Source organism: Dermacentor albipictus, chromosome 3, assembly GCF_038994185.2.
Source record: "Dermacentor albipictus isolate Rhodes 1998 colony chromosome 3, USDA_Dalb.pri_finalv2, whole genome shotgun sequence".
Classification (NCBI taxonomy): domain Eukaryota; kingdom Metazoa; phylum Arthropoda; class Arachnida; order Ixodida; family Ixodidae; genus Dermacentor; species Dermacentor albipictus.
Genome location: NC_091823.1, coordinates 180,596,996 through 180,624,514, shown reverse-complemented (window position 1 = coordinate 180,624,514; position 27,519 = coordinate 180,596,996). Strand labels below are relative to the sequence as shown.

At 44.6% G+C, this 27,519-nt stretch overlaps 1 protein-coding gene across 5 annotated transcripts in view; it reads left to right on the top strand.

Annotated features, from left to right (window-relative positions):
- The window catches only part of ZnT63C (zinc transporter 63C), a 190,191-nt gene that overhangs the window by 9,525 nt on the left and 153,147 nt on the right, over positions 1-27,519 (top strand). For 3 of the 5 annotated variants that reach the window (XM_065450150.2, XM_065450148.1, XM_065450146.1), the window contains exon 2: positions 19,173-19,409. In XM_065450150.2, coding sequence (XP_065306222.1) covers positions 19,218-19,409 — 192 coding nt within the window. In that variant the 5' untranslated portion in view covers positions 19,173-19,217. The remainder of the gene's footprint in view (positions 1-19,172; positions 19,410-27,519) is intronic. The other 2 variants (XM_065450151.1, XM_065450149.1) reach the window with 1 other exon arrangement.

Genomic DNA, 27,519 nt, shown 5'->3' with positions numbered 1-27,519 from the left:
GGCGTGCTCAGCTGCACGCTCTTTATCGTGAAGATGAACACGCTTCGTGCTTCACTACCACCCGCCATCTTTTACTCTGTCTATGTGGACGACATTCAAATAGCTTTCAAATCTTGTAACCTCGCAGTCTGCGAGAGACAGGTACAGCATGGCCTGAACAAAGTGTCAATGTGGTCAGACAGGAATGGATTTAAGATCAATCCTAACAAAAGCTCTTGTGTTCTTTTTACAAGAAAGAGAGGACTTATTCCAGATCCTTGCATAGAACTGCGTGGACAACAGATACCTGTAAACAAAGAACACAAATTTCTAGGTGTCATACTTGACTACAGACTCACTTTCGTCCCCCACATTAAACATCTTAAAGAAAAATGTCTGAAAACAACGAACATAATCAAACTTCTATCCCAGACTACATGGGGTAGTGACAGGAAGTGTTTAATGAATATCTATAAGAGCCTCATTCGATCACGACTAGACTATGGTGCCGTGATCTATCATTCTGCAGCCCCGAGCACGCTAAAGATGCTAGATCCGGTCCACCATCTAGGAATCCGACTGGCCACAGGCGCTTTCAGAACGAGTCCCATACAAAGTTTATATGTAGAATTACATGAGTGGTCACTTCATCTGCAGAGAACATACATTAGCCAAACATATTTTCTGAAAGTCCACTCAAATCCACAGCATCCCTGTTTTAATACCATTAATGACATGACATATGCTACACTCTTTCGCAATCGTCCCTCCGTAAGACAGCCTTTCTCGCTGCGTGTGAGGAAGCTTAGTGATCAAATGCATGTCCCACTCCTCGAGCTCCCCCTAATGCATCCAGCCAAGCTGCTACCTCCTTGGGAGTGGCAGCTCATACAATGCGATATATATTTCATGCAAGTTACAAAACACGCTTCAGACATTGAAATCCATATGCATTTCCGTGAACTCCAGCACAAACACTCCTGCACGGAGTTCTACACAGACGCATCAAAGTCACATGACGGGGTGTCCTATGCAGCCGTCGGTCCATCCTTCTCGGATGGACCAACGGCTGCAACTAGTATCTAGTACCGGAAACTAGTATCTTTACGGCTGAGGCCTACGCAGTATTGTCGACCGTGAAGCATATTAGCAAATCAAAACTAAAAAAATCAGTCATATATACGGACTCCCTAAGTGTTGTGAAGGCTTTGATATCGTTCTGTAAGCACAAAAATCCTGTTATAATCGAACTCTATTCCGTCTTATGTAAAGCATATGTATCTAACCAGCATGTGATTATATGCTGGGTGCCAGGTCATAGGGCCATCGAAGGTAATGTTCTGGCGGACCAGATGGCCATGTCAGTTGCATGGCATTCTGCTAATCCCACCGCTGCAGTTCCTGTCACAGATCTGAAGCCCTTCTTACGGAGGAAACTACGCAACCACTGGCAACGCCTATGGGACGCGGAAACAAATAATAAGCTCCACGTGATAAAGCCACAGTTAGGATTCTGGCCTTCCGTAACAAAATCACGCCGAACAGATGTCCTATTCTGTCGTCTCAGAATAGGACATACATTTGGCACGCATAACTATTTACTCACTGGAATTGATCCTCCAACCTGCGGTAGATGCGGGGAGAGGCTGACCGTCCTCCACGTCCTCCTGGAGTGTCAGGAAGTCGAATATGAAAGAAAGAAACATTTTCCCTTAGCATACCGACAGCACATCCCCCTTCATCCTGTTATGTTGCTCGGCCCAGAACCTTTATTTGACACAAACGCAGTGCTAAGTTTTCTGAAAGATGTTGTTTTGCATGTTTTTAGCCCCACATGTTCGTAGCGGGTCCTCTCTTCAGAGGATGCCGCTGCGTTAGCTTTTTCGTATCGCACATGCCTCTAGGCCCTTGTGTCTCAAGGGCTCTGGCGAGGCAGCAGTGCTCCAAGTAATTTTAACATCCTATATTTTTCTACTTTGCATCATTCTTCTACGATTGATTTTAATGTTCATAGTATTCGCCATCTGTCATCGCCATAATTTTATAACACGTTAATTTTACGCACTTTACAGCGAATATTTTTAGGCCACTTTACAGCCAAGTCACATCTTCATAATACACCGTCAACATTACCACTTGTCATGGCGCTCTTTGGCCAAACCTGGCCCTTGCGCCACAAAAAACCACACATCATCATCATCACACATATCCAGCAGCATGTTACCTGTGGAGTCTGTGTACCCATCCATATCTTCAACATGCGCATTCATGTCTCCTAATACAATTACTTCACATCCTTTTCCTAGCTCATTGATGTCCACTGCTATACAGTCCAACATTTTTTTGTTTTCCTCTTTAGCATTTGATCCTGTCCAAAGGTATACAAAGCCTAGAAGTGTTTTCGCCCCTGCTACTTTTCCTTTTAGCCATAAATGCCATAAACCCAGCCTCGATAACCTCCGCCCAATTTCGCTCACATCGTGCGTGGGGAAAGTTGCTGAGCACGCAATCCTAAACAGGCTTTCACGCTACCTGGAGGACCACGACATTTACCCACACAACATGATCGGCTTCAGGGTCGGACTCTCGACGCAGGACGCGATGAAGCTCATCAAACATCACATTATTGACTGTAATACGCGGGACACGAGAGCCATACTAGGTCTAGATCTCGAAAAGGCATTTGATAACATTCTTCACTCGTGCGTTTTAAACACAATCTCGAGCCTAAACCTGGGGAAGCACTTTCATTCCTACACGAGATCTTTCCTGTCAGACAGAGAAGCCACCCTTAAGATCGGGGACCTGACTTCAGACATGATTAAGCTGGGGTCTAAAGGGACGCCACAAGGGTCAGTCATATCCCCAACCCTCTTTAACCTAGTCATGATCGGTCTATCCCGGACACTCTCTGCTATTGACGGTATCAGTCATACCATATACGCAGACGACGTTACCATCTGGTGTACTGGAGGTAGTGACGGACAGGTAGAGACGGCCCTGCAAGAGGCGGTTGATGCTACCGAGAGATACCTTGAATCCACGGGCCTTCGGTGCTCACCGCACAAGTCGGAACTGCTACTTTATCGACCCAAGCGCAGAGGCCCGAAACCAAAGGGATGGAAGCCACTCGCCGAATGCGACATAAAACTGCGCACAAAAGACGGAGGCTATACTCCGAGGGTGGATGCTATCCGGATTCTCGGCATGATGGTAGAGTCGAGTGGTTCAAACAACCAGACAGTTCTGCGACTCACTAAGAAGACGGACAATGCCATCAGACTAATCAGAAGAGTGGCCAACCGGCAGCAAGGCCTCGGAGAAGATAACCTCGTGAGATTGGTACATGCGTTCGTAATGTGTCATTTCACTTACGTCGCGGCCATGCACAACTGGCAAAGATCGGAAAGGGATAAACTCAATGCATTAATCAGGAAGGCAATCAAGAGAGCTCTCGGCCTCCCCGTATACACTCCCACGGAACGCTTACTTCAACTTGGCATGCATAACACGCTAGAGGAAATAGCGGAAGCACAGGAGAGGGCCCAGTTCATCAGGCTATCTACCACACAAGCTGGAAGGCACATCTTACAGGAGCTGGGCGTTCCTTCCAGAGTAATCAAAACAAAGTTCTGCAGCATCCCTCGAGAGCAGCGGGACCGCATCACTGTCGCGCCTATCCCACGAAACGTCCATCCAGAACACAACGTGGGAAGACGTCGGGCGCGCGCGAAGGCTCTCCTGGAAAAGGCTCGTGAACGGGCTTCGCAGAACAGTTTCGTAGACGCAGCGCGCTACGCCGACGGACAGGCCTTCATTGTAGTTAGCGTAAATCATGAAAGCCAAATAACGAACGCTATCTCGATTCGGACAACGTCCTCTGAAATCGCAGAGCAGGCTGCAATAGCGATGGCCTTATTGGACAACAAGAGGACATCAACCTACAGTGACTCCATATCAGCTGTTAGGGCCTTTGCCAAAGGAACCATATCCGAGCTGACCCTACGGATATTAGGAAGCACAGAAATCAAGCCACACACATTGATCTGGTTTCCAGCTCACATGGGACAGATCGAGAGTGCCCCGCCCAACCTCAACGAGTCGGCACACGGAGCTGCGCGAGGGATCATCAACCGCGTAGCTACCGGGCAGCGTGACGCCGGGGGTACTGACAATCGGGACTCTCCTTCCTCGTACACCGAAATTACGAAGCACTTTTACTTGGCTCGGAGGATCTACCCCCTCCCACATTGCAAACTCAATAGACCTCAGGCTTTGACACTAAGGCTTCTACAGACGGGGGCATACCCGAACCCTCTACTTCTTCACAAGATGTACCCCGAAATTCAGACGACAAATGCATGTGCACTATGCAATGACTTGGCGAACTTACCTCACATGCTCTGGCGATGCCCCGCGTTACGCAGTGATGAAAGTAACACTTCTTCACGCTGGGATGCTGTCCTACACAGCCCCAACCTCGAAGACCAGTTATGGGCTGTCCAACGGGCCCGCGACGCAGCGGAGAGGCTCGGCATCTCTGTCCCGACGTGGGAGCGGCCCGCTGCGCGCTAGGGCGCGCCTTAAAGGACCCTAATAAAGTTTTTCATCCATCCATCCATCCATAAATGCTCCTTGCATTCCTGTTTGACCCTTTGCCAATTTGTATTTTTATGAATGAATGCTCCAATTCCCCCACCCTTTCTGCTACCCTGCACCCTGTTGCACTATTGCCATGCATAATCAGGGTTACAGGGCGGTTGTTCCATGTCCCTAAGATGTGTCTCTACAAACCCATAAACCATTAAGTTCTCCTGCCTTAGTTGTTCTTCGATTTCCTCCCATTTTAGCCTATTTCTGCCACCTTGCATGTTAATGAACCCTATGTCTGACTTAATTTGGCTCTTGCGCTTATTCCTGTCACCTCTCCTATTGTACCGATGCTTGCTTGTTTGTAGCTCCTGCCTCGAATTGTCCACGCCTACACTGGTTCTTTCAGGGCTCTTGGTCCCCCTAAAAAAGCTGTTGCCTGGCTACCCATCCTGCCCCCTATCCTTTTGCCAGTGGCACCACTGTAGTGAATGCCATCCTGCACAAAAGGCCGGAAGCCGGTTCCGTACACGTCCCTGTTGACCTCCATCACGCTGTGTCCGAGTCGTCCGCTCAGACTCCTAATGACTCGATTGGCCTCAACCACCCTCCTTTCTACCTGGTAAGCCTGGCCCTGGGCCTCTGGGATAGTGCGTATGGTCACATGCACCCTCCCGGAGGCCTCTCTATGCTTACTCAGCCCAGTCTCAATGTGCCTCTCAAGGTCCTGGCTTCTCCCCTTAAGCACGTCATTGAGCCCAGAATGCATAATGACAAAGCTGTCGCTCTCAGTGCCGACTCCAACTACTTCCATGGCACCAGCTTTTCCACCACTGGAAAAGCTGGCGCCACCGTCGGCGTGACGTGCTATTAGGGATCACGTGGACATAGCGGCCGCGTCGGCTGCTTCGAGAGCGCCGAAGTGAGCTGAAAACGAGAGTTCTTACGCTGCGGTCCTCATTTAGTGGTGAGATTTTCCCCGCTTCGAGTGTCTCCTTTACAACGCTTGAAATCACTAGAATAGGTAGTGGCTGCCTTTGAAGACGCGCAACATGGTAGGCTACTGCTCGGTGCCACAGTGCCGGACGTCCGCAACGGAGCCCGGTGTCAGCCTTATTCATACGTAGCCGCAGGACAAGAAGCTGCATGAAGCTTGGCTCGCGAAACATAAAACCGGCAAACAGTCATCGGCTACAACTCGGGTATGCAGCAAGCACAGACGCGAGGAAGATTTCTGCTACGGCACCTGGTCTGCGATGTTCTGAAAACGCGTAAGTTCAGTGGAGTGGAAAGGCAGCGGTAAGAAGCACATTTAAAAAAAGCATGGCGTATGGTCATGTTTGTGTTATGAATTAATGCACGGGATTACAAAAAACGAGCAGCGGGAAATTGCACGCTGAGAACACCGATAAACATACAGTGCAACGCAACTGGAGAAATAGTATTGAAAAGTCAAAGAATTTAGAAGAAAAAAAAAAGATTGAATCGTCGCGACGGCACATCACAGTTCCCGTAGGCGTCGAAGTCTCTACAATGAAATTATTTTTGAACAGCTGTGATAGCGCCCACGCAACAATGGTTGCTTGTATGCTGTCAAATGCTCATATTCTGCGGCCTAAACCTCATGGCACGGTGCGGAAACGCGCACGCGGCGAAAGCGAAACTGCGCGGACGAGCATGCAGATGCAGTTGGTCGCTGCGAATCTGTGCGATCGCTGCATGTAGGCTTCATTCTGTTACGCTCCATTTAGTTATACAAACACTATAAAAACATACTTCACACAGTTTGCTTTCGGCGTTTACCTACCTTTCACGCAAAAAGCCGGTTCGGGAGACTCCATCGCCGCGACTGCGCACAGTGGTGTTCACTGTACGTATTCGGTAAAGAGATAGCGTCTGTAAATGATTCTGTGCTTTCAGTTTGCCCAAGATTATTGTTTAGACAGCAAAAAACTTCTCTCGTTTCGAAAGTACTTACAGAAATGTCCGGGAGAGCTCTCGGGTGGTGTTTTCAGTGAGCGCTGACAGCAAAACCTATGATGTGCGCGCCGCGTGATCCCTCATACTACGCCTGCGAGGCGCTTCCTATAGATGGCGACTCCGTAACTCCTTGCCACCAATAGAGGGTGGCCAGTTCTAGAACAATCTGCCCGCCATCCTTCAACAAATCTGCTGTTAGCTGATCCTCCCCAGCTGCCTTCCCCCTTTGCATAGCTCTCAAGGCTTTCTTTACTTCTTCCGGCGTTACCTGTGGGATTTCGAATTAATTTAGACTACTCTCTTTTATTATCATTGTGGGAGCCACTGGTACTGTTTAAATCTCTATAGAACTCCGCAGCCACTTGAACTATCTCATCCATATTAGTGATGATATTGCCGGCTTTGTCTCTTAATGCATACATCTGATTCTTGCCAATTCCTAGTTTCTTCATCACTTTTTTTACGCTTCCTCCGTTCCTGAGAGCATATTCAATTCTATCCATATTATACTTCCTTATGTCAGCTGTCTTACGCTTGTTGATTAACTTCGAAAGTTCTGCCAGTTCTATTCTAGCTGTAGGGTTAGATGCTTTCATGGGCGTCTTGCGCTGGAGTTTGAGGTATAGTAGCGGCGCCTGGTGGCGGCGCGGGAAACGACATCTGGGTCGTACCAGCTTGGGTCATATTGAACCCTGGCTGTGGCGAAGCACGTTTCTAGGCCGAGTTTTGCGTCGATTCGCACTTTTTTCTGCCCTGTTGCGAGTGCGAAAAGGCTCGTCACTTCTCACAGACCACGCCGACAATGATGCGAGCTCGCCGCAGCCTATAGTTTAACGAAAACGGACTCTCCGTGTGCCGTGGGACGTAATGCTAGGAGCAGAAGGAATCGGTGACGCCGATCCAGAGAGACCTAGCCCAGCCTCGAAAAGGTGTCACCGTCATTACTTCTGCGCGTGGGCTGCCATGAACAATTAAGAAGGCCTGAATCCCAACATCGCATTCTGCCGTTTTCCTTCAAGGCCTCACGAAGTGGAGCGTCGGGCGCGCTGCATAGCTGCAGTTCGTCACGCTGAGTAAGTGAAACTTCGCGCCATGCTGACTGCTTCGCCTGTCTTGAAGCTTGCTTGAGTATCTGCGTTCTGATGTTCGGTCTTTTACACCTACAGTCCCGACAGCAGACCGACATAGCAGCAGGCATGGCTGGTAATTCACGATTCGAGACCCGGCCACAGCGACAATTAACAGTTCGACCGATGCGAAGTGGTGAAGTGACCAGGTGTGTGCAAATGAGCACAAATGAGCTGTAGGGTTAGAGGCTTTCATACATTGGCGTTTCTTAATCAGATCTTTTGTCTCCTGCAATAGGTTACCGGTAGCCTGTCTAACGAAGTTACCACCGACTTCTATTGTGCACTCCTTAATGATGCCAATAAGATTGTCATTCATTGCTTCAACACTAAGGTCCTCTTCCTGAGTTAAAGCCGAATACCTGTTCTGTAGCTTGATCTGGAATTCCTCTATTTTGCATCTTAATGCTAACTCATTGATCGCCTTATGTACCTGTTTATTCCGTTTCCTCCTCAAGTCTAAGCTAATTCGAGATCTTACCATCCGATGGTAGAATTCTGCTGCTTTTACTATACCTTCGAAATTGCTGATATTACCCTGCTTATCTCTCAGTGCATACATCTTGGTTTGCCCTATGCTAAGTTTCCTTCTCACTGATTTCAGGCTGCGTCAATTTTTTTACGGCTTCCTCAGTTTCACTCACATTATAATTTCGAATATCCCTTTTTTTTTGCCTTTTTGATCATCAGTTTTGACAGCTCCATGTATTCTATCTTATCTCTTGAGTTGGACACTTTGTCGCTTCTTTATTAGGTCCTTTGTTACTTGGGAGAGCTTGCCTACTGGTGGCCTTGGTGCCTTGCCTCCCACTTAAATTACTGCCTCTGGAGCTAGCCTAGTTACGGTTTCATTCATTACCTTCATGTCATCTTTATCTCTCTGTTCTAAGGCTGCATATTTGTTTGCAAATACCAGCCTGAATTTGTCTGCTTGTACCCTTACTGCATTTAGGCTGGCCTTTTTCTTCTTGACCAATTTTACTCTTTCTCTCTTCAAGTTGAGGTGAATCCTTGCTCTCACTAACCTATGATCACTGCACTTTACGCTACCTAACACTTCTACAACCTGCGCCTCTGCTGGGATCGGCAGAAAGTATGAAATCAGTTTCATTTCTTGTTTCACCATTAGGGCTTTTCCAGGTCCACTTTCTGTTGCTTGGCTTCCTGAAAGAGGTGTTTATTATTAGAAGCTTATTCTTTTTGTGAAAATTCTACCAGCATCTCACCTCTAGTGTTCCTAGAATCGACGCCGTGTTTACCGATTGCTTGTTCACCCACGTGCTTTTCCCCCACTTTTGCATTGAAGTTGCCCATTATTACAGTATACTGAGTTTGCACTTCTCTCATTGCTAATTCAACATCTTTATAAACTGAAGCAAGGTTTGGGTACGGGCTAGTTGGTATTCCATGGTATCTTCATAAAACTGATCTACTTCCTGATCGTTGCGACTGGATGTTGGAGCATAGGCTTGTACTTCCCTTTAATTATTACAGTAAAAGCTCGTTAATTCGAACCGCGAGGGGAAGCTGCTTCAGTTCGAATTAACGAAAGTTCGAACTAACGAAAGTGAAGGAGAGCAACAGTACACTGCGATTTGGAAGCAGTAGGGCATGTCACAAATTTGGCATGTCAGAAAGTGATGGCGTGTGCCGCGGGCACACGCCATCTTCAAGTCGAAGCTCTGTGTCCGACTGTGCCACACCACCGATGTCCACCAAAACGAATGTTAGCCGAGGCTTAACACCATCACAATGAATCGCGACGGCCGATATCTCCTAAGCTGAAAACAGAGGTGCACAACCGATGAATACTGCCGAGACGAAGACCCTGAACATGTAAAGGTGGCGAAGGCCCCGATACGTTGGTTCTTGATTGCAAGCGCAGCTGCGACGTACTTGGTTCGCTGTGTTTTGGTGCTTGCCGTGCCATCTCCGCACAACATTAGCAGCTGTACAAGATTTGCAAAGCCTCCGAGATTCGCAACGGGCAAGAATTCTCGGAGGTTACGTAGAACGGAGAGGCGGCAGCCGCCGCTGCCTTCTGGCTGACCCCGCGTCGGTTCGATTTTTTTCCGATTTTGCCTTCTCTCGCCGTTCTCTCCGTTTCGGAGGCAATACAGCCTTGTGTGTAGGCAGTAGGCGCGTTTCTCTGGCCGTGTGCCAGGCGAGCGTAGTTCGAATTATCTGTGAGGGAACCTTCTCGCGTTCGAATTAACGGACTTTTTAATACATAGACTTCTGTAGAGCTTGGCCGGACCATATCGTACAGTTCGAATTATCCATAAATTCGAATTATTGAAGTTCGAATTAACGAGCTTTCACTGTACTATTAAACCTCTTATTAAATTTGGTTACGACTGCTGCTACCCTCTCACTAATGCTGTAGAATTCGTCAGTGTTGACCACTACGTCCTTATGTCCGTATTGCTATGTACTATGTCCGTATTGCTCCTTATCAGGGAGACCTCTATAGCAGAAGACATGGCTGTTAGTCAGCACTGTATAAGCCTCCCCAGTTCTTCTAATCTCACTAAGGCTGATGATATCCCAAAAAATGTTTGATAGTTCCTCAAAGAGTCCTCGTAAGCTAGCTTCACTCGACAGAGTTCAAGTGTTTCTATCCTCTTGCTAGCTAAGCACTGAAAGATGATTGCTAGGTGCTTAGATGTGTACTGGTATAAAAAGTCCTTAAGCAGGCCATTTGGACTGGTAGTTTAAGCAATAGAAGGCTCTGGACACCTTTGACAACAAATGAAAACGCACACAATAGGACGAGCACTGTACTGCCAACTGGAAAGTTTATTGAAAAATCGTACAGCTTTTATAACATGTCAAAAAACGCCCATAACCAAATGGTTGAAACGCATGTGTACTGCCTACAAATATAGGTGCTTACCTGGAAAATTTATCTCGTGTTTTGTTAGGCTGAGTGACGCAGAGCTAACACATTTACCTCTTGCTTTGGTAATGCAGTAAGCTACTACAATTTCTCTTTCTTTTTTACTCTTTGCGCTCTTCAGGAACCTAGTGTCATGGAACATTGGGGTACATGAGCATTTGTTGCAATGCGCACCTAAATGTGTAGGCAGTATGCATGCTTGTATGCATACTTGTAGGCTGTATGCATGTGTTTCAACCTTTTGGTTATTGGTGTTTTTTGACATGTTATAAAAGCTGTGTGATCTTTCAATAAATTTTCCAGTTGGCAGTACAGCGCTCATTCTGTTGTGTGTGTTTTCGTTTGTCATCTTCATCTTCTTTTCACTGCTTCAAGTTTTGCTCAAGGTGAGCCAACTCACCCAAATCAAGTTGTTGCTAGTACAGGTAAATAGTAACTCCCATCAATATCTGTAAGATTAAAATCATCTAAAAGCACAATATTGTTGTCCTGATTAAATTTAGAATCCATGAACTTAGGAAGAGAGGATTTGTTCTGTCGTATCTGGAGGCACTGTATACCTCTCCAGTGAAAAAGACACCACGATTACTTCAACAATTTCATTATTGCGTAGTTCTGTGTGAATGTAGGAGAGAGGAGAAAAGCAAAGAATGCTTTTCTACATTCGCGTGCTACGCGATGCCGCCATTCTGACTTAATTCACCCAAGCTTCTACCCGAATACTTAAATTAGTTTTGGTCCAAACAGCTTTGACGTCCCTTGGAACTGGTATAATAGTGACTGCTATATTTTGTTCAATCAGAATAGCAATGCCTCCACCCCTTCCTTTCCGGACTATGTTCTATTCTCGGGGAGTAACTTCTGCATGCTGTTGTCTAACCATGTATCCGTAATTATGATAAGGTCAGGTTCATGCTCCAAGATCAAAGTGCCTCCCCTTTATTTAACATGCTTCTCACATTTCTATTAGTTGTTTTAAAGCGCCGATGTTCACACTTTCTGTGTCAGTCATTGCCAAGTCTTTATTCATTGCCACGTTTGTACCTTTCATTACTTTCCTTGTTCCAGGTAAAAATAAGCTAGACTTTGCAGCCTTTTTTCCTTTCCTTTGCTGCTGAGTTCCATAACTTCTTCCTGGTTTCCGCAACTCTCTTTAAAAAGTCCTTAGAAATGCTGTAATTTGTTCCCTTAAGCCTCGAGCAGTTTAGAATTCTGGTTTTATCCCTGGAATCTGCAGCCCTGAAGTTTACCGGGCAGGTTTTACCAGCCAATTTCTTGCCAAGCCTGTGGATCCTTTTGATTGAGGTAACATGTACCTTCAGAATGGCACTAAATACCTCTTCATTTACTTTACTTAGCAGCATTTCTTCGGTTCTCCTTTTTCTTTCTTTTTCTGCAATTTTTTGAAGCTCCAGGGCTAGGTGGCATCCCGAGTGCTTTCTTTCATGATGTGTTACTGCTGCCAGCTCAGTGATGAACCATTATATAGGTGCGAAGCGAACCCTTTCAAGAGTGGCAGTTGCCACCTCAAAGAAAAGTAAAATTTGTTAAACTCTTCTGTCACCATAAAAAATAGGTCTACTTTACCACAATTCTATTTTATTTATTCCAAATACCTGCAATGCCCAAAGGCATTATTGCAGGGGGCGTGAGGATGCATAACTAAGCAAAAAGTGAGAACGGAAAAAAACAAACTACAAAGAATGTTCATAAACCACAAAAACTCTATCACTACAATAAAAACCCTACTCTAAAAACTACAAGAAAGGAAAAAAAAAAACGTACAGAGCACGACAAGCAAGTACTAAATGAAGACAACGGTACTCATTCATGCATTTGATAACAAGGCCCGAAACGTTGGTTCAGATCGGCACTCGACAGTTTGTTTGGGCAACTGGTTGCATTCACGAATTGTAAGTGGAAAAAATGTGCTTTGATAAGTGTTGGTCTTACATTTAATTTCTCTTAATTTCCATCCGTGATCCAAGTCTATTTGACCTGAAATGCCTTGGCAGCAAATAAATATCTCGGCATTGCTGTCGGCTTGACCACTTTGCCTGAGTTGCGACTAAAAGGTGTATAAAAGCTTTCAAACAATTTTCGCGAAGGTTGTGGGATTGTTCACCACCTGCGGCAAGTTGTTTTTTCATCCCCTTTCATTTCCATTTATTTATAGTTTCTTTTTCATTTATTAAGCACAAGTAATTTCCCATATGTTTTCCTTGGTGTCAGTGTTTGTTGGCTTCTTATGATAAGAGTAAAAGAAGCGTCACTTGGAAATTTGCTGCAAATCTGTTTTTTTTTTATATGTGCCGCTCTCATCGTGCACAGGGATGAGGTGCCATGGCTGCAACTGCATGTCACTTGCATATAGCTTCAGCCATAGTGAAGGAAGTGAAGGAACTTTCTTTTTTTCATTTTTAGAGAAGGTGAGCTTGCGTGTTTTGTAGTTTTTAGACTAATGATATGAAGAAAAAAAAGGTGGGCTTGGTACATTGATTGGGCAGTGGAAATAATTGTACTTCCCACCAGAGTACTTCTGCAAGTTTTACTTAAAAGTCTGAATTTCGTACAGGGAACATTTGTGACCATGTCTTGTAGAAAAATTGTGTGAGTAGACACCGGTGCTGTGTACAGAAAATTCAGTTTTGAAAATATTTACAGCGTGAGAGTGTTGCGCAAAATACTGGTGTACTCTCAGACTCCAAAGAGGGCATTAACCGGAAGACAGGAGAGCAGCTGGAATAAAACCTTCACATAAAGTGGTACACAAAACTTGTCATCTTGAGCCAACTTTTTGAACCTGTGTGTTTGGTAGTCTAAATTCTTTTGGAAATTTCGAAGCCTTCCAGACAACAATCTGACAAGTCGCAAATAATTTCTGCATAATAAGTTTTTCACTACCATTTGAAGTTTGCCTTCAGACATAATGCATGGAAAATTTTTTATAAGAAATGGCTAGCTCTGAAAGCTTAATTATGAGCTTGCAGAAGTTGTGTTTTTATTAGACAGATACAGGATGTAGCAAAACAAAGTGATGGCAATAAATTTGCAATACACTGAGCGACTTAGTAAGCTCTGCAGTATATTTTCACTATAGCGGTTGCAAACGGCAATGCTGTTTTGTTGCACCATGCTTTCTGTGTAGCGTTGCCACAGACAATGCATGCTTTGGCCTTATTGTGAACAAAACAGCCAAGTAATGCACACAAATGTAAATCCACTGCAAAATGCTTCCTCTGCACAAAACAGAAATCTACAAGGGGTCAGCTGAAAAAGAGCATGTACACTTGGTGCACGCACAACACCAAAGACTACAGAAAAGGCAGACCATGTCGTGGACACATGCAACACTCATCTAGGACATCAGGATAAAGGCTTCAGAATAACCGTGAAAAGGCACTCTATACCTAGAAATGCACTTCTTCATTCCATGGAACACCCTGTGAATGTATCTGATGGCTGCAAAGCACCTTTTCCTGGGCCTAAAAAGTTCTTTCCTTAGCATGCCTGAGAAATAAATGTAACAGGGCAGCGCTAAAAAACAAGGACGATGAAGGGAGTGTACACAGGACAGACACAAATATATATATATTTTTTTCTTTCTTTTTTTAGACTCGAAGTGGAACTACTTACCCCTTTAAACAGACAGACAAAATTCTTAAATGGCATGTTGTCAAGGTGATGAGATTCATGTGGGCAACTTCTGCTCCTTGCCTACTTTGGCTAAACATAAAAGAGCCCAAGAGATTAAAAATTTATTGCAGTAAAGCTCGTTCGGGCTGGTTGGTGCATTCATGAACACATAACAGGGAAGCATGAAAAAATTACGATGATCAAAGGAACGTACACAGCCCATCCTGTGTACGTTCCCAACTAGCCCAAACAAGAGCTTTGCTGAAAAATAAAATTGTGTATGTAAAAGCAGTGGGAAAGTTGGTAGACTGCAGAACATTTGTAATTTACTGCATTCTGTAGTCCTGCAGCAAAAACAATGTTGGCCAGACCAGAAGATTAATTAACAAATGGTTAAGGTGAACAGAGTTTGTGTATGGATTTCTTGTGCTTGGTTCTCAAAGGTGTGGGTGCTGCCCAATGTTTGCGCCTGTTCCCGTCCTAGGAAGGACAAGGTTATCGTAGCATAGCAGCTGAACGTGTCGTCGCACTTTGTGAATTGTGTGTTAGGAGGCCATTAATATTGTCCCTTAACCAGCTAGATTTCCGGTGCAACGTGGGGTAGAATCTTATGGTAGGAATTGTGTCATTTATTAATGCTGTTTTCTGGCTAGTATTTTTTTCATTTTGTTTCTCTTATTTATAGAAATGGCCGCTTTCACGTGATCTGTGCCACAATGCGTGAGAGGCATACAGTATGGCTTGGTTTTGAAATTGTGCTGAAGGTAGCACCGTGTGTATTCCACGTGCCCCCTTTCTGTCCCAAAATGAATGGCCCACAAGAACAGCACATTGTGCCACTCTCTGCTTGTGCAATGCATTTGAAAAGGTGGCCCCTGACACCAAAAAAGGTGGCCCCTGAAGGTCCAGACAGGCCGCCATTGGAATATGAACCTGGCAACGTTTAACGCTAGAACGTTATCTAGTGAGGTGAGTCTAGCAGTGCTATTGGAGGAATCAGAGGGCAGTAAATGGGATATAATAGGGCTCCGTGAAGTTAGGAGGCCAAAAGAAGCATATACAGTGCTAAAAAGCAGGCACGTCCTGTGCTACCAGGGCTTAGCGGAGAGACGAGAACTAGGAGTCGGATTCCTGATTAATAAAAATATAGCTGGTATCGTACAGGAATTCTATAGCATTAACAAGAGGGTGGCAGGTCTTGTTGTGAAACTTAATAAGAGGTAAAAAATAAAGGTTGTACAGGTCTATGCCCCTACATCCAGTCATGATGACCATGAAGTCGAAAGCTTCTATGAGGACGTGGAATCGGCGATGAGTAGAGTGAAAACAAAATACACTATACTGAAGGGCGACTTCAATGCCAAGGTAGGCAAGAAGCAGGCTGGAGACAAGGCAGTGGGGGAATATGGCATAGGCACTAGGAATAGCAGAAGAGAGTTATTAGTAGAGTTTGTGGAACAGAATAATATGCGGATAATGAATACCTTCTTCTGCAAGCGGGAGAGCCGAAAGTGGATGTGGAGGAGCCCGAACAGCGAGACTAGAAATGAAATAGACCTCATACTCTGCGCTAACCCTGGCATCATACAAGATGCGGACGTGCTCAGCAAGGTGCGCTGCAGTGACCATAGGATGGTAAGAACTCGAATTAGCCTAGACCTGAGGAGGGAACGGAAGAAACTGGTACATAAGAAGCCGATCAATGAGTTAACGGCAAGAGGGAAAATAGAGGAATTTCAGATCAAGCTACAGAACAGGTATTCGGCTTTAACTCAGGAAGAGGAACTTAGTGTTGAAGCAATGAACGACAGTCTTGTGGGCATCATTAAGGAGTGTGCAATAGAAGTCGGTGGTAACTCCATTAGACAGGATACCAGGGAGCTATCGCAGGAGACGAAAGATCTGATCAAGAAACGCCGTTGTATGAAAGCCTCTAACCCTACAGCTAGAATAGAACTGGCAGAACTTTCGAAGTTAATCAACAAGTGTAAAACAGCTGACATAAGGAAGTATAATATAGATAGAATTGAACATGCTCTCAGGAACGGAGGAAGCCTAAAAGCAGTGAAGAAGAAACTAGGAATTGGCAAGAATCAGATGTATGCGTTAAGAGACAAAGCCAGCAATATCATTACTAATATGGGTGAGATAGTTCAAGTGGCTGAAGAGTTCTATAGAGATTTATACAGTACCAGTGGCACCCACGACGATAATGGAAGAGAGAATAGTCTAGAGGAATTCGAAATCCCACAGGGAATGCCGGAAGAAGTAAAGAAAGCCTTGGGAGCTATGCAAAGGGGGAAAGCAGCTGGGGAGGATCAAGTAACAGCAGATTTGTTAAAAAATGGTGGGCAGATTGTTCTAGAGAAACTGGCCACCCTGTATGCGCAATGCCTCATGACCTCCCGTGTACTGGAATCTTGGAAGAACGCCAACATATTCCTAATCCATAAGAAATGGGATGCCAAAGACTTGAAAAATTATAGACTGATCAGCTTACTGTCAGTTGCCTACAAACTATTTACTAAGGTAATCGCAAATAGAATCAGGAACAACTTAGACTTCTGTCAAGCAAAGGACCAGGCAGGATTCCGTAAAGGCTACTCAACAATAGACCATATTCACACTATCAATCAGGTGATAGAGGAATGTTCGGAATATAACCAACACTTATATATAGCTTTCATTGAACATCAGAAAGCGTTTGATTCTGTCGAAACCTCAGCAGTCATGGAGGCATTACGGAATCGGGGTAGACGAGCCGTAGGTTAAAATACTGAAAGATATCTATAGCGGCTCCACAGCCACCGTAGTCCTCTATAAAGAAAGCAACAAAATCCCAATAAAGAAAGGCGTCAGGCAGGGAGATACGATCTCTCCAATGTTATTCACAGCGTGTTTACAGGAGGTATTCAAAGACCTGGATTGGGAAGTATTGGGGATAAAAGTTAATCGAGAATACCTTAGTAACTTGTGATTCGCTGATGATATTGCCTTGCTTAGTAACTCAGGGGACCAACTGCAATGCATGCTCACTGACCTGGAGAGGCAAAGCAGAAGGGTGAGTCTAAAATTAATCTGCAGAAAACTAAAGTAATGTTTAACAGCCTCGGAAGAGAACAGCAATTTACAATAGGTAGCTGGGCACTGGAAGTGGTAAGGGAATACATCTACTTATGGCAGGTAGTGACTGCGGATCCGGATCATGAGACGGAAATAATTTGAAGAATAAGAATGGGCTGGGGTGCGTTTGGCAGGCATTCTCAGATTATGAACAGCAGGTTGCCATTATCCCTCAAGAGGAAAGTGTATAATAGCTGTGTCTTACCAGTACTCACCTACGGGGCAGAAACCTGGAGGCTTACGAAAATGGTTCTACTTAAATTGAGGATGACGCAACGAGCTATGGAAAGAAAATGATGGGTGTAATGTTGAGTGATAAGAGCAGATTGGGTGAGGGAACAAACGCGAGGTAATGACATCTTAGTTGAAATTAAGAAAAAGAAATGGGCATGGGCAGGACATGTAATGAGGAGGGAAGGTAAGCGATGGTCATTAAGGGTTACGGACTGGATTCCAAGGGAAGGGAAGCATAGCAGGGGGCGGCAGAAAGTTAGGTGGGCAAATGAGATTAAGAAGTTTGCAGGGACGATATGGCCACAATTAGTACATGATGGGGGTTGTTGGAGAAGTGTGGGAGAGGCCTTTGCCCTGCAGTGGGCGTAACCAGGCTGATGATGATGATGGTTTTGAAATTGTGCTGAAGGTAGCACTGTGGGTTCTGTCCCAAGATAAATGGCCCACAAGAAGAGCACATTGTGCTACTCTCTGATTGTGCAATGCATTTGAAAAGGTGGCCCCTGATAGCAAGTAGCGAAGACCACGGTTTCTCCATAGCACAGCTGATTCTTTTTGTTGGGCTGTATTCTTGCAGGCGTGGCCATGTAGCGCAGCTGCATGTAGCCTCTGTGTTCATAAGAATGGGTTGTTGGTGAGTTGGCACAATGCAGTGGAAAGCCACCGGCAAGGAAGGTAGGACTGACTTTATTTCCTGTGAATGACGATCTCCAAGGCCATAGATTTTCTCAAAATATTACCTCGAGGGAAAATGGGCGCCTGTGATGCGGTTGTATGCATAAAAACGGTGGGATATGGTGGCTTCGGATTGGCACCGTTCTTGGAAAGCCAGGACACCTTGAAGAAGGTGGTGCCCGTGGATAGCGCCATTCTGTCTCTTACAGTGGTTCATTTCTTTATTTACACAGCCCATCAAAAGCAGTTTAATATCGTGCAACATGTCTTATTTAATGATGATGACTGGTGCTTGCACATACAATTATCGGAAATGTAAAAAAATATTGGCAGTTCAATAAATAAAGAAAGAAGACAGACGACAAGGTTCGCCCTCGCATTGCAGCAGTTTGTTGTGTGTTCTTGCTTTTCTTTGCTCGATTATGCACTGCAGGTAGGTAAACTTCATTGAATGATGCAATATGGGTGAATGCAAATTTTCTTATGCAGATTTTATTTTTAGGGATGCATTATCTGTGCAGCCATAGCCACTTTTTAGGCAAAGCCTCGCACGCCCAATACCGCCTGTTGGGAAACTCCTGTAGACTGTAGCACCAGATTTCCCTCTAGGTGAAATTGGGAAAAACTCTCTGCCCAAGACATACGTGATAGCACTGCAAATCACTTGTAGGTAATCATCAAGCATGATTCCCATGAAGTTTATGAATCATCATAAAAATGGTTGTGTATAGCAAGCGTGATTACTTTGTATGGCTGTCGTGCATGCTCCATTTGCCTTTGGGAGACGTTGTTTTAATGAAATAAAGTCAGTTCTTAGTCCAGCATCATTTCTGTTTGTCATTATTGAATGTATCTGTACTGTATAATATTGCACTTCTTGTTCATTGCATAAAAGCCGCAAAAAGTGACAGCTGACCCAACTGCTGCAGGTAGTGCTCCCACCGGCCAGGCATGCAGTAAGCAGTGGCCAAGCCATGGGAGGCTGCTGCCACCGGGCGGGGCTCGGGCGCAGGGGCCGGTTGCTGCTCATGTTTGGCATGACGACGGCCTTCTTCCTCGTCGAGATCATTGTCGGCTATGTCACCAACTCTATGGCCCTGGTGGCCGACTCTTTCCACATGCTGTCTGATGTCATATCGCTCGTCATTGCCTTCCTTTCCATCAAGGTGAGGCTGCATTGGTGAACTAAACCATTAAGCCACAATAGCACCTATCTGTGAACTCTGGTGAACACCAAAAGTACCTGTCTATGGGTAAGCCAGCAAAAGGCAAAATACTGCCACCACGAGTGTATACCTCTGCACCCATGACGTTTTAACAGCTTCTGCTTGCAAGTCGCCTATGAAGATTGCATTGCATTCTAAAGGCAGTCAAAGACTCAACTAAAGTTTTTATAACAGTTCTTAAGAAAAAGAAACCTTGAATGCTCAGAATGAATTTGTTGATATCACACTGAATGTGAGCAGCACAGTTAGGGTACGAAGTGTAAAAATGCAATTTTTTTTTTGGCAAAGATTGGGTCGAGGTCTTTGTGAAGGATTTTCACAAATCCTTGTTTCACAAAAAATACAAGTTGTGCCATCATTTTTAGTCCTGGCAATCGACCATGAATTAAAGGCAAAGAGAGTCTTAAAAGAATACTTTACAAGCCCCTTTTAGCAGTTGCTCCCATGACAGTTTTGTGCTAAAAACACTCTTTCTGTGGATAACCCTGCTCATAGTGGAAAGAGGCATGTTCAGAAGCCTAGCAGCTCTGTTTGTCTGCTTAAATTCGTAATGTTTAGGAATTAGGCTGGCCTGCAATCTGCCGGCATGCTTCAGTGATGTTTGAAGTGTGTTCCAACTCGCAGTAACCTTGCTGCATTAAAATTAAGCTACATTTCTAGACTAAATGCAGGAAGGGCCAACTAATGAAGTTGAAGTTCAAGTTTATTCATATGCAAAACATAAATACGTAAATGTAATATATAGACGAGACATAAATGTAATAATACAGACATAAATGTAATGTACAGACAGCAGTTGCACATTTTCAACACTCCTCTATTTGATGATAAGCTAGAGTACGGCCTCCGAGATTTGTGTGCGCTGCAGGCTTTTTCTCCAGTCCCAATCACACAGAGAGAGTGTAACTTCAGAGGTGGGAGTGGCGCTCACAACCGAGGGCTAGCCGTGTGTTGAGGAGGCTTTTGGGCACTCTGGTACTGTTGCTACAGCTTGGATTAAGCAAGAAAAGAATGCTTTTGCGCTTCCATCTTTTACTAATTTGGAAATTAGGGCTGAAAGTGTACGAGGAACAAAGGGCATGCTGGTGCCTATTTATTCTCAAATGCATTTAATTATCTTGTGCAGACATACTCCCGCTACCTCACGTGAGTATGTAGAAGTGGGATGTCTCTGCAAAGGATTCTCATGTGCTGGAAACGCACTCTACTTTGAAATTTGCATGCTATATGGATACGTTTAGCATGTTTGTGAGCCAGTTTGAACGCTGGCTTACCAAAGCAGCCAGTTTCAATGCAGTTTCGCCAGCTGGTGTCAGCGCTTGCTGTCATCTGTGCATTTCGACGTCTTGTTAGGGCGTAAAGCAAGACGTAGCATGACCTACCCTAAGAAACCTGTTGCAAAATTATTTCAGAGGCCCCTGCTATGGCGTGCCTCATAATCATATCGTTTTTTGCCCGTACACCCAGAATTTTCTATTGCACGATAGCACTTATGTGGACACTCCAGGCGGTGACATTTTCATTTTCTCTCGGTTGCACTGAATGCCAGCACTGCCTCCAAACAAAGCAACAGTGCAAATGCGTGGCTCAGTTTGAGCAGCACACGTGCATTCAAAGAAAGAAGGTCGAGCGCAAGCTGAATTGGAAGGCTGAACTGAATCAACCATACTTTACACTCGGCATCGATCATGCTCGCTTCTCATGGTGCCACCGAGTCTGGCTACGCCTGACCTTCCTTGGTGAGGAGCGTCGGGCATCCCCGTGGCGCGTGCCGGCAGTAAAGGCACTAGTGAAAGCTATGCTGGCATAGTGCGCAGTGCTTCGCGCTCGCCTGCGAGGCTTCCCATGTTTCCATTCTGAACTTTTTCCGTCATGCCACTGAGGCGCAAAGCATGTACACACAGTTGTAGGAGTGAAATGAGAAGCACAAGGCAGGGAGGTGTGGAATCAGTGGCCGAACGTTAGTCCGAGTAAGATCTTGATGAGGGCTAGTTGGTTCATATTTAGAACTGAGGTTAAACAGCGTGAATAAAACAAGGACAAAAGAAAACAAACACCTCAGACAAGTGCTTGTCTGTGGTATTTGTTTCCTCATGTCCTTGTTTTATTCGCACTGTTTAACCTCAGTTAGTCTGAGCGTCGCCAGCGCTGCGACCGCTCCAGACTGGAGTTACAGGCGCGCACGTAAAGCTCATATATGTATGCACGCACGCATGTGTGTGTGTGTGTGTGTGTGTGTGTGTGTGTGAAGGAATGGCAAAGTTCAGCATAGGTGCGGCCGTTGTGCTACCAATAATGCAGCAATCGTGCAGTTCCATGATGCATCGTTCCTTTTTCTCAATACAGTCATTCAGAATATGGTCTGTGCCACTTGAATAAGGTTTTAACATTGGCACATTCTCAACGATTTAGTGATGGCGTTTTTTCAAACTTGACCATTTGGTCAGAAAGTAATCAGGACTCACTCGCAACAATTCATTTTTGCTTAAGGCTCACTCGGACTTGCCAAAATCCTACTCAGCCAAACTTGGCACTCATGGGGTCCGTCTCAAAGTCTGAGTGAGTTTGCCGACCTATGCCATACCCACATCCCCATTCCCATTTCCGCTCAGTGCATTTGTTCGCAAGGCCACGGTAAAAAGAAATCCAAGTGAGGATAATCCAGGTGAGATAAACCAGTAAAGTTTGTTGCTGACTTTCTTGCACTACCTCCGTGTTATACTATTAACCTTTACTAGAATCGTGTGTTTTCCCTGCAAGAATGAAACTGGCCAAGGTTACAGTGATTTTCAAGTCAGGCTCGAAAAACATTGAGTAATTATCGCCCCATCTCTATTCTACCTCTTTTTTTTCGAAAGGGCTAGAAAAAATTCCACTCAAACGTTTGCAGAACTTCTTTGATGCTAATCAGTTCATATCACAATCTCAATTCGGCTTCCGTAAAGGCTTTTCTACAGAATCAGCTTTATTAGTCCAAAAAGAAATTATTTTACAGAATATTGGAAGCAAACTCTTAACACTGGGAATCTTAGTGGATTTCAGTAAGGCCTTCGATTGTCTAGACCATAATATTCTCTTGGGTAAACTAAATAAGTACGGCGTTAGGGGAAGAAACCTTGAAATTTTTAGTTCATATCTTAAAGACTGTGAACAAATAGTGAACATAGACGGTTTTTGTTCATCCAAACGTTACCTGAAATTCGGCGTCCCTCAGGGCAGCATATTAGGACCTTTTCTTTTCAATGTCTACATAAACGATGTGGTAACAATTTCGACAGAAGCTGATTTTGTCATTTATGCCGACGACGCTTCCCTATTTATCTCTGGTCTTTCGGCTACAGAAATAATTTAAAAAGCAAACAATACCGTAAACAGCCTTTTAAATTGGTCTAAATTAAACAATCTCAAAATAAATAAAACTAAGTCAAAAGCTGTTATTTTTCGTGCCATAAATCGTCGCATAGGAACTAATTTAACCATTAAACTAGGTAATAATATTATCATGTGGTTGTGACATTGAAAAACACAGTAGCAATGCTGTGAAAGACAAAACTAACTTTTATTTGGCGAACCTGTGGCTATAAAAACAGGCTACACTTATAGCACAACGATAGCGGCGAACACAATTTGCGATCGGCGAAAATCTGATCAACAGGTCAAGCGTGTCGGCTTTTATACATCAGTCGTTGAATGTTCCAAAGTAATCGATAGGACCTGCGTGTCTTCCACAAAGTTCTACACTGTTTGCGTCGCGCATACATGCAATCAGATTACACAAGGTTCGGTGACAGACAGCGGATGGAACCATCGATAACATTCCAGAAACTTCCTATACATGCAGGCGCGTCCTGCGCTGCGTGATAACATTTGTTAAGCGGTGAAACGTGGTCACTTGAAAAAGGTAAACATGCACATGTGTCAATATTATTGAAGTCGTCGGCCACCATAAAATACTGGGTGTTATATTTGATGAGCACATTCGATGGACTGAGCACACTAATTCTGTAGCCCTAAGTTTATCAAAAGTTGTTGGAGCACTTTCCCGGTGTCGTGGCATTCTTCCAGTGCACATTAAAACAGATATATGTTTCATTATTTCAATCGCACATTGCATATTGTCATCTTGTTTGGGGCACGGCATCACCGACTAGCATGAATAGAATTGTGAGCCTGCAAAAGAAAGCGATTCGTATCGTTGCAGACGAAGAGTACTGCGCACACTCCAAACCGCTTTTTATTTGGTAAAAAATTCTGCCCCTCTATGTGATGCTACTGCACAATATTGTTTCTTTATTAATCACTAAAACCATGTTTCGTACTAACTTCCTTATCATAATATCAGTGCTCAAGGAACGCGTACCGGCAGCCAACACTCGACAATTAGAAAAGTGGTGTCTTCCCAAAACTTGAACGAATTACGGTCAACAAATGTTAAAGTATACAATACCTTACACCCTGAACACTAATACAACCTTAATTGATGGCCCCACAATAGATAAATGTGGTTTAATGGAATACTTTTTAAACAGAATTGCTTAACCGGCAGCAGATTTATATCATGTAGTTTAGATTCGGCGTTGTGTATTCTTTTGTGTGGATTAGTTTGGAATGATTTTGCAGGCATTGTCTAATTTCACTTTTTTTTTCTCTCTCTCTTGCTCTCTGTTTTTGTAGAAGTTCATTCTTCATAAATATTTAACTTAAACGTATACATGTGTGGACATGAGTGGTGTGTGTATATATGACGTGTGTGTGCGTATATGTGAATGTATATATAGGGGCGTATGCACGCAACTTCTACGGGTGTTTGTGCGTGTACGTGTGAATATAACATGTCAGTGTATAATATTGTCACATAGTAGTGACGGTGAAGAAGGCAGCAAGACTCTGATATAGGAACTAGCATTTTATTGGGCGAACTTGTGCCCACAAAAACAGGCTACACTTATAGCACAACGATAGCGGCCAACACGGTTGGCGATCGGCGAAAATCTGATCAACGGGTCAAGCGCGTCGGCTTTTATACATCAGTCGTTGAATGTTCCAAAGTAATCACTGGGACCTGCGTGTCTTCCACAAAGTTCTACACCATTCGTGTCTCGCGATGAAATCAGATAACACAAAATAACAGACAGCGGATAGAAGCATCGATAACATTCCAGAAACTTCCAATACATGCAGGCACGTCCCGCGCTGTGCGATAACATTTGTTAGGCGGCGAAATGTGGTTGACCGATAAAAATACGCAAGTGCACGTGTCAATATAGTTTTTTATTGGTGTATGTACATGTAAATATTTTTTTCGCATTCTTCACACCTTGGTGCGAACAGTTTATTATTTTTTTCTTTGTTTCTCTTGCTTTTTTTCCCCCCTCATACGGGTGTACGACATACACTGCTGTTTTGCCGCTGTTACCGCAGCCTGTAGGGCCCCAGGCCTCGTCAAGCTGCTCAATGAGCAGCTTTTTGTCTGGGGTCCACTTTTCCTTGAGGAAAATAAAAACTGATTCTGATTCTGATAATCCAAGACCACATAGCAGTCTCCTTTCTTGTCCGGATATTTCAATACGCTGAGCAAGGACAACTAATTTATCATCGAGACACCTATTGATTCTGAAGCCATTCTGAAGTTCTCCCAATATTCCATTATTCTCTACCCATGCTTGCAGCTCTAATTTAATCACCTGCATTGCTAATTTATATTATCGATGTAATGGTCAGCTGTCTGAGTGAATTCTGTCTTTTTCCCACTTACCTTTATAAATTAAATTCATTCTACTTTGTCACCAAATGTCTTTCTGTCTTTTAAAGGGCCCGTCACCAGGCCAGATAGCAAATTTTGGCTGTACGCTGGAAGTTGTTACGTGTCCTCTAGGGAGCGTTCTGCTGCAAAAATATTTTTTTTCAAGTCGGCTTTTATTTTTTTTATTAAAAAATTTTTTTTTTATTTGAAGTCGTGACTTGCCACGTACCTCGACTGACAAGTCAGGACTTCAAATAAAAGTTTCATTCTCTCTCTCTCTTTCAAGTCGGCTCATTAATAGCCGAGATAGAAATATTGCAGTGCCACGAACCCATGATTTCACCAGGCGGGCTCCACTGCATAGCAAGACTCCTCTCCACTCGCCCCGTCTAGCCTTCACAAGCGAAATTCCTTCCCTGCGTTCTCCCATGCCGGGCCTCGAGGATCACGTAACACATATGCCACAGGCTCCGCATTAACTTTTTTTTCTCCTTGCTTTTTTATTTTTTTGCCGATGCCCTTTTCCGCTGGCGGTATTGCGCATGAGCTGCTATCGTGTCGCGCAGCGCACGATTTTGCGCGCTGTGCACAAGGACACATAACTAGTGGTATAATTCAGTGTTACACGAATACTGAGGCAGAACAAGTGTATCGCGGAGCTTGATCACGTGCTGGAACATGGTAGAAAATGACATAGTTTCGGTACCTGCGCACGTGACCACCCGACCGTGGGACTAAGCAAACGAAGCAGAAGTACATCTCTTGCTTCGGTGCGAAGTAAGGCAGAAAACACACAGACATTCTGTTTGTGGGTTTTATTATTTTTCTAAACTTCAATTCGTCAATTCAAGCAACAGATCACACAAATAACATATGGTGCCTTGAATAATTCTCGAAGTCGCGTGTCACCACGAGCAATGTCACATTGCGGACTCGAGTACCTAAGTGCAGGGACATGAGTACATCATCCTTCAGCTTGGAGAGCAGCGGCCACAAGGAGAAGGAAAAACGGCGTTCGGTTTGAAATTTCAGATCTTTCTGTGGCGCATAGATAGCCCATCTAGATTGCTCAATTAACCCGCTTGGATGTAATCCTAACGAGCAGGCCCACCCGAGAGCACGCGATTTCACGTACCGCGCTGTGGCGGGTAGCCAGGCTTGTAACGAGGTCAACATCCACAAAGATTCATTATGTACTTTCCACGAAATTGTTTCCCATTGTCGACTGGGCTGGAGGACATTTCTACCCCCTCACCCTTAATTGACCAAACCTCAGGCTAGTACTCTCAGACTTCTGCAGACCCGTTCGTATCTCACTCCTCGGTCTCTTAACAGGATAGATCCTGCCCACTCACAGTCGTGCCCCAAATGTGGTCATGACTCTTTTGGCGCTTTTGAACACATGGTCTGGCTGTGCCCAGCCCTTAACGCCTCTCCACCCATAACGAAAGAACAATGGCAGGAATCTCTTAAGAGCAGCAATCTCCGCATTCAACTCCAGGCTGTCCGGAGGGCCCACGACATTGCGGCGGAACTTCATCTCCCGGTCCCATCGTGGGTGGCGCCTCGGACTTGATCTTTGGGAGCCTTCAGTTTTAGCTCCCCAAGATCTCAGTCCCTCAGGTTTCAAATAAAGTTCTTGTCATGTCATGTCATGTCTGCGGCGCATAGCGATGTACCGTATTTACTTGCATAATGATATCACTCACGTAATGATCGCACCCCTGAATTTTGTCGTCAAAATTCGAATCTTTTCCTTTCCCGTGTAATGATCGCACCCCGAACTTACGTCGGCGATATGTCATGTGCCAAGTCCAGCTAATGGTGATCGCGCTTGCCATCTGTCGAATGCTGTTGAATGCTGCGTGAATGACTCAAGAGATACCAAGCAGTCTGCACGCACCAAGCATTCTTACGTAGATGCCCCATATCATTCCTTTCATCACTTTCCGCATTTACATGAAAAAAGAAAAGCTACAACCAAACTTTCCTTGGCTTTATATTTTGGAAGCTTTATAATGGTTGTGGTCAACAACAAAAAATTTGCCTTTCTCACCGACTACATAACACCATTGCTTGGCGCTCTTTGGCCATGACTGGCCCTTGCGCCACAAAACCCTATACATCATCATCATCATCATCATCGATTATTCTTGTCTGCACTAGGGGCACGCAACAAATCGCGAGTGGCAACGATAGATGCCACATTCACACCGATACGTTAGAAGTGTACTCCGTTCATATGCCGACGCTTGTAACACAGCTAAGATATTCACCCACCCATAGCAGAAGCATGCCGTATTAGGA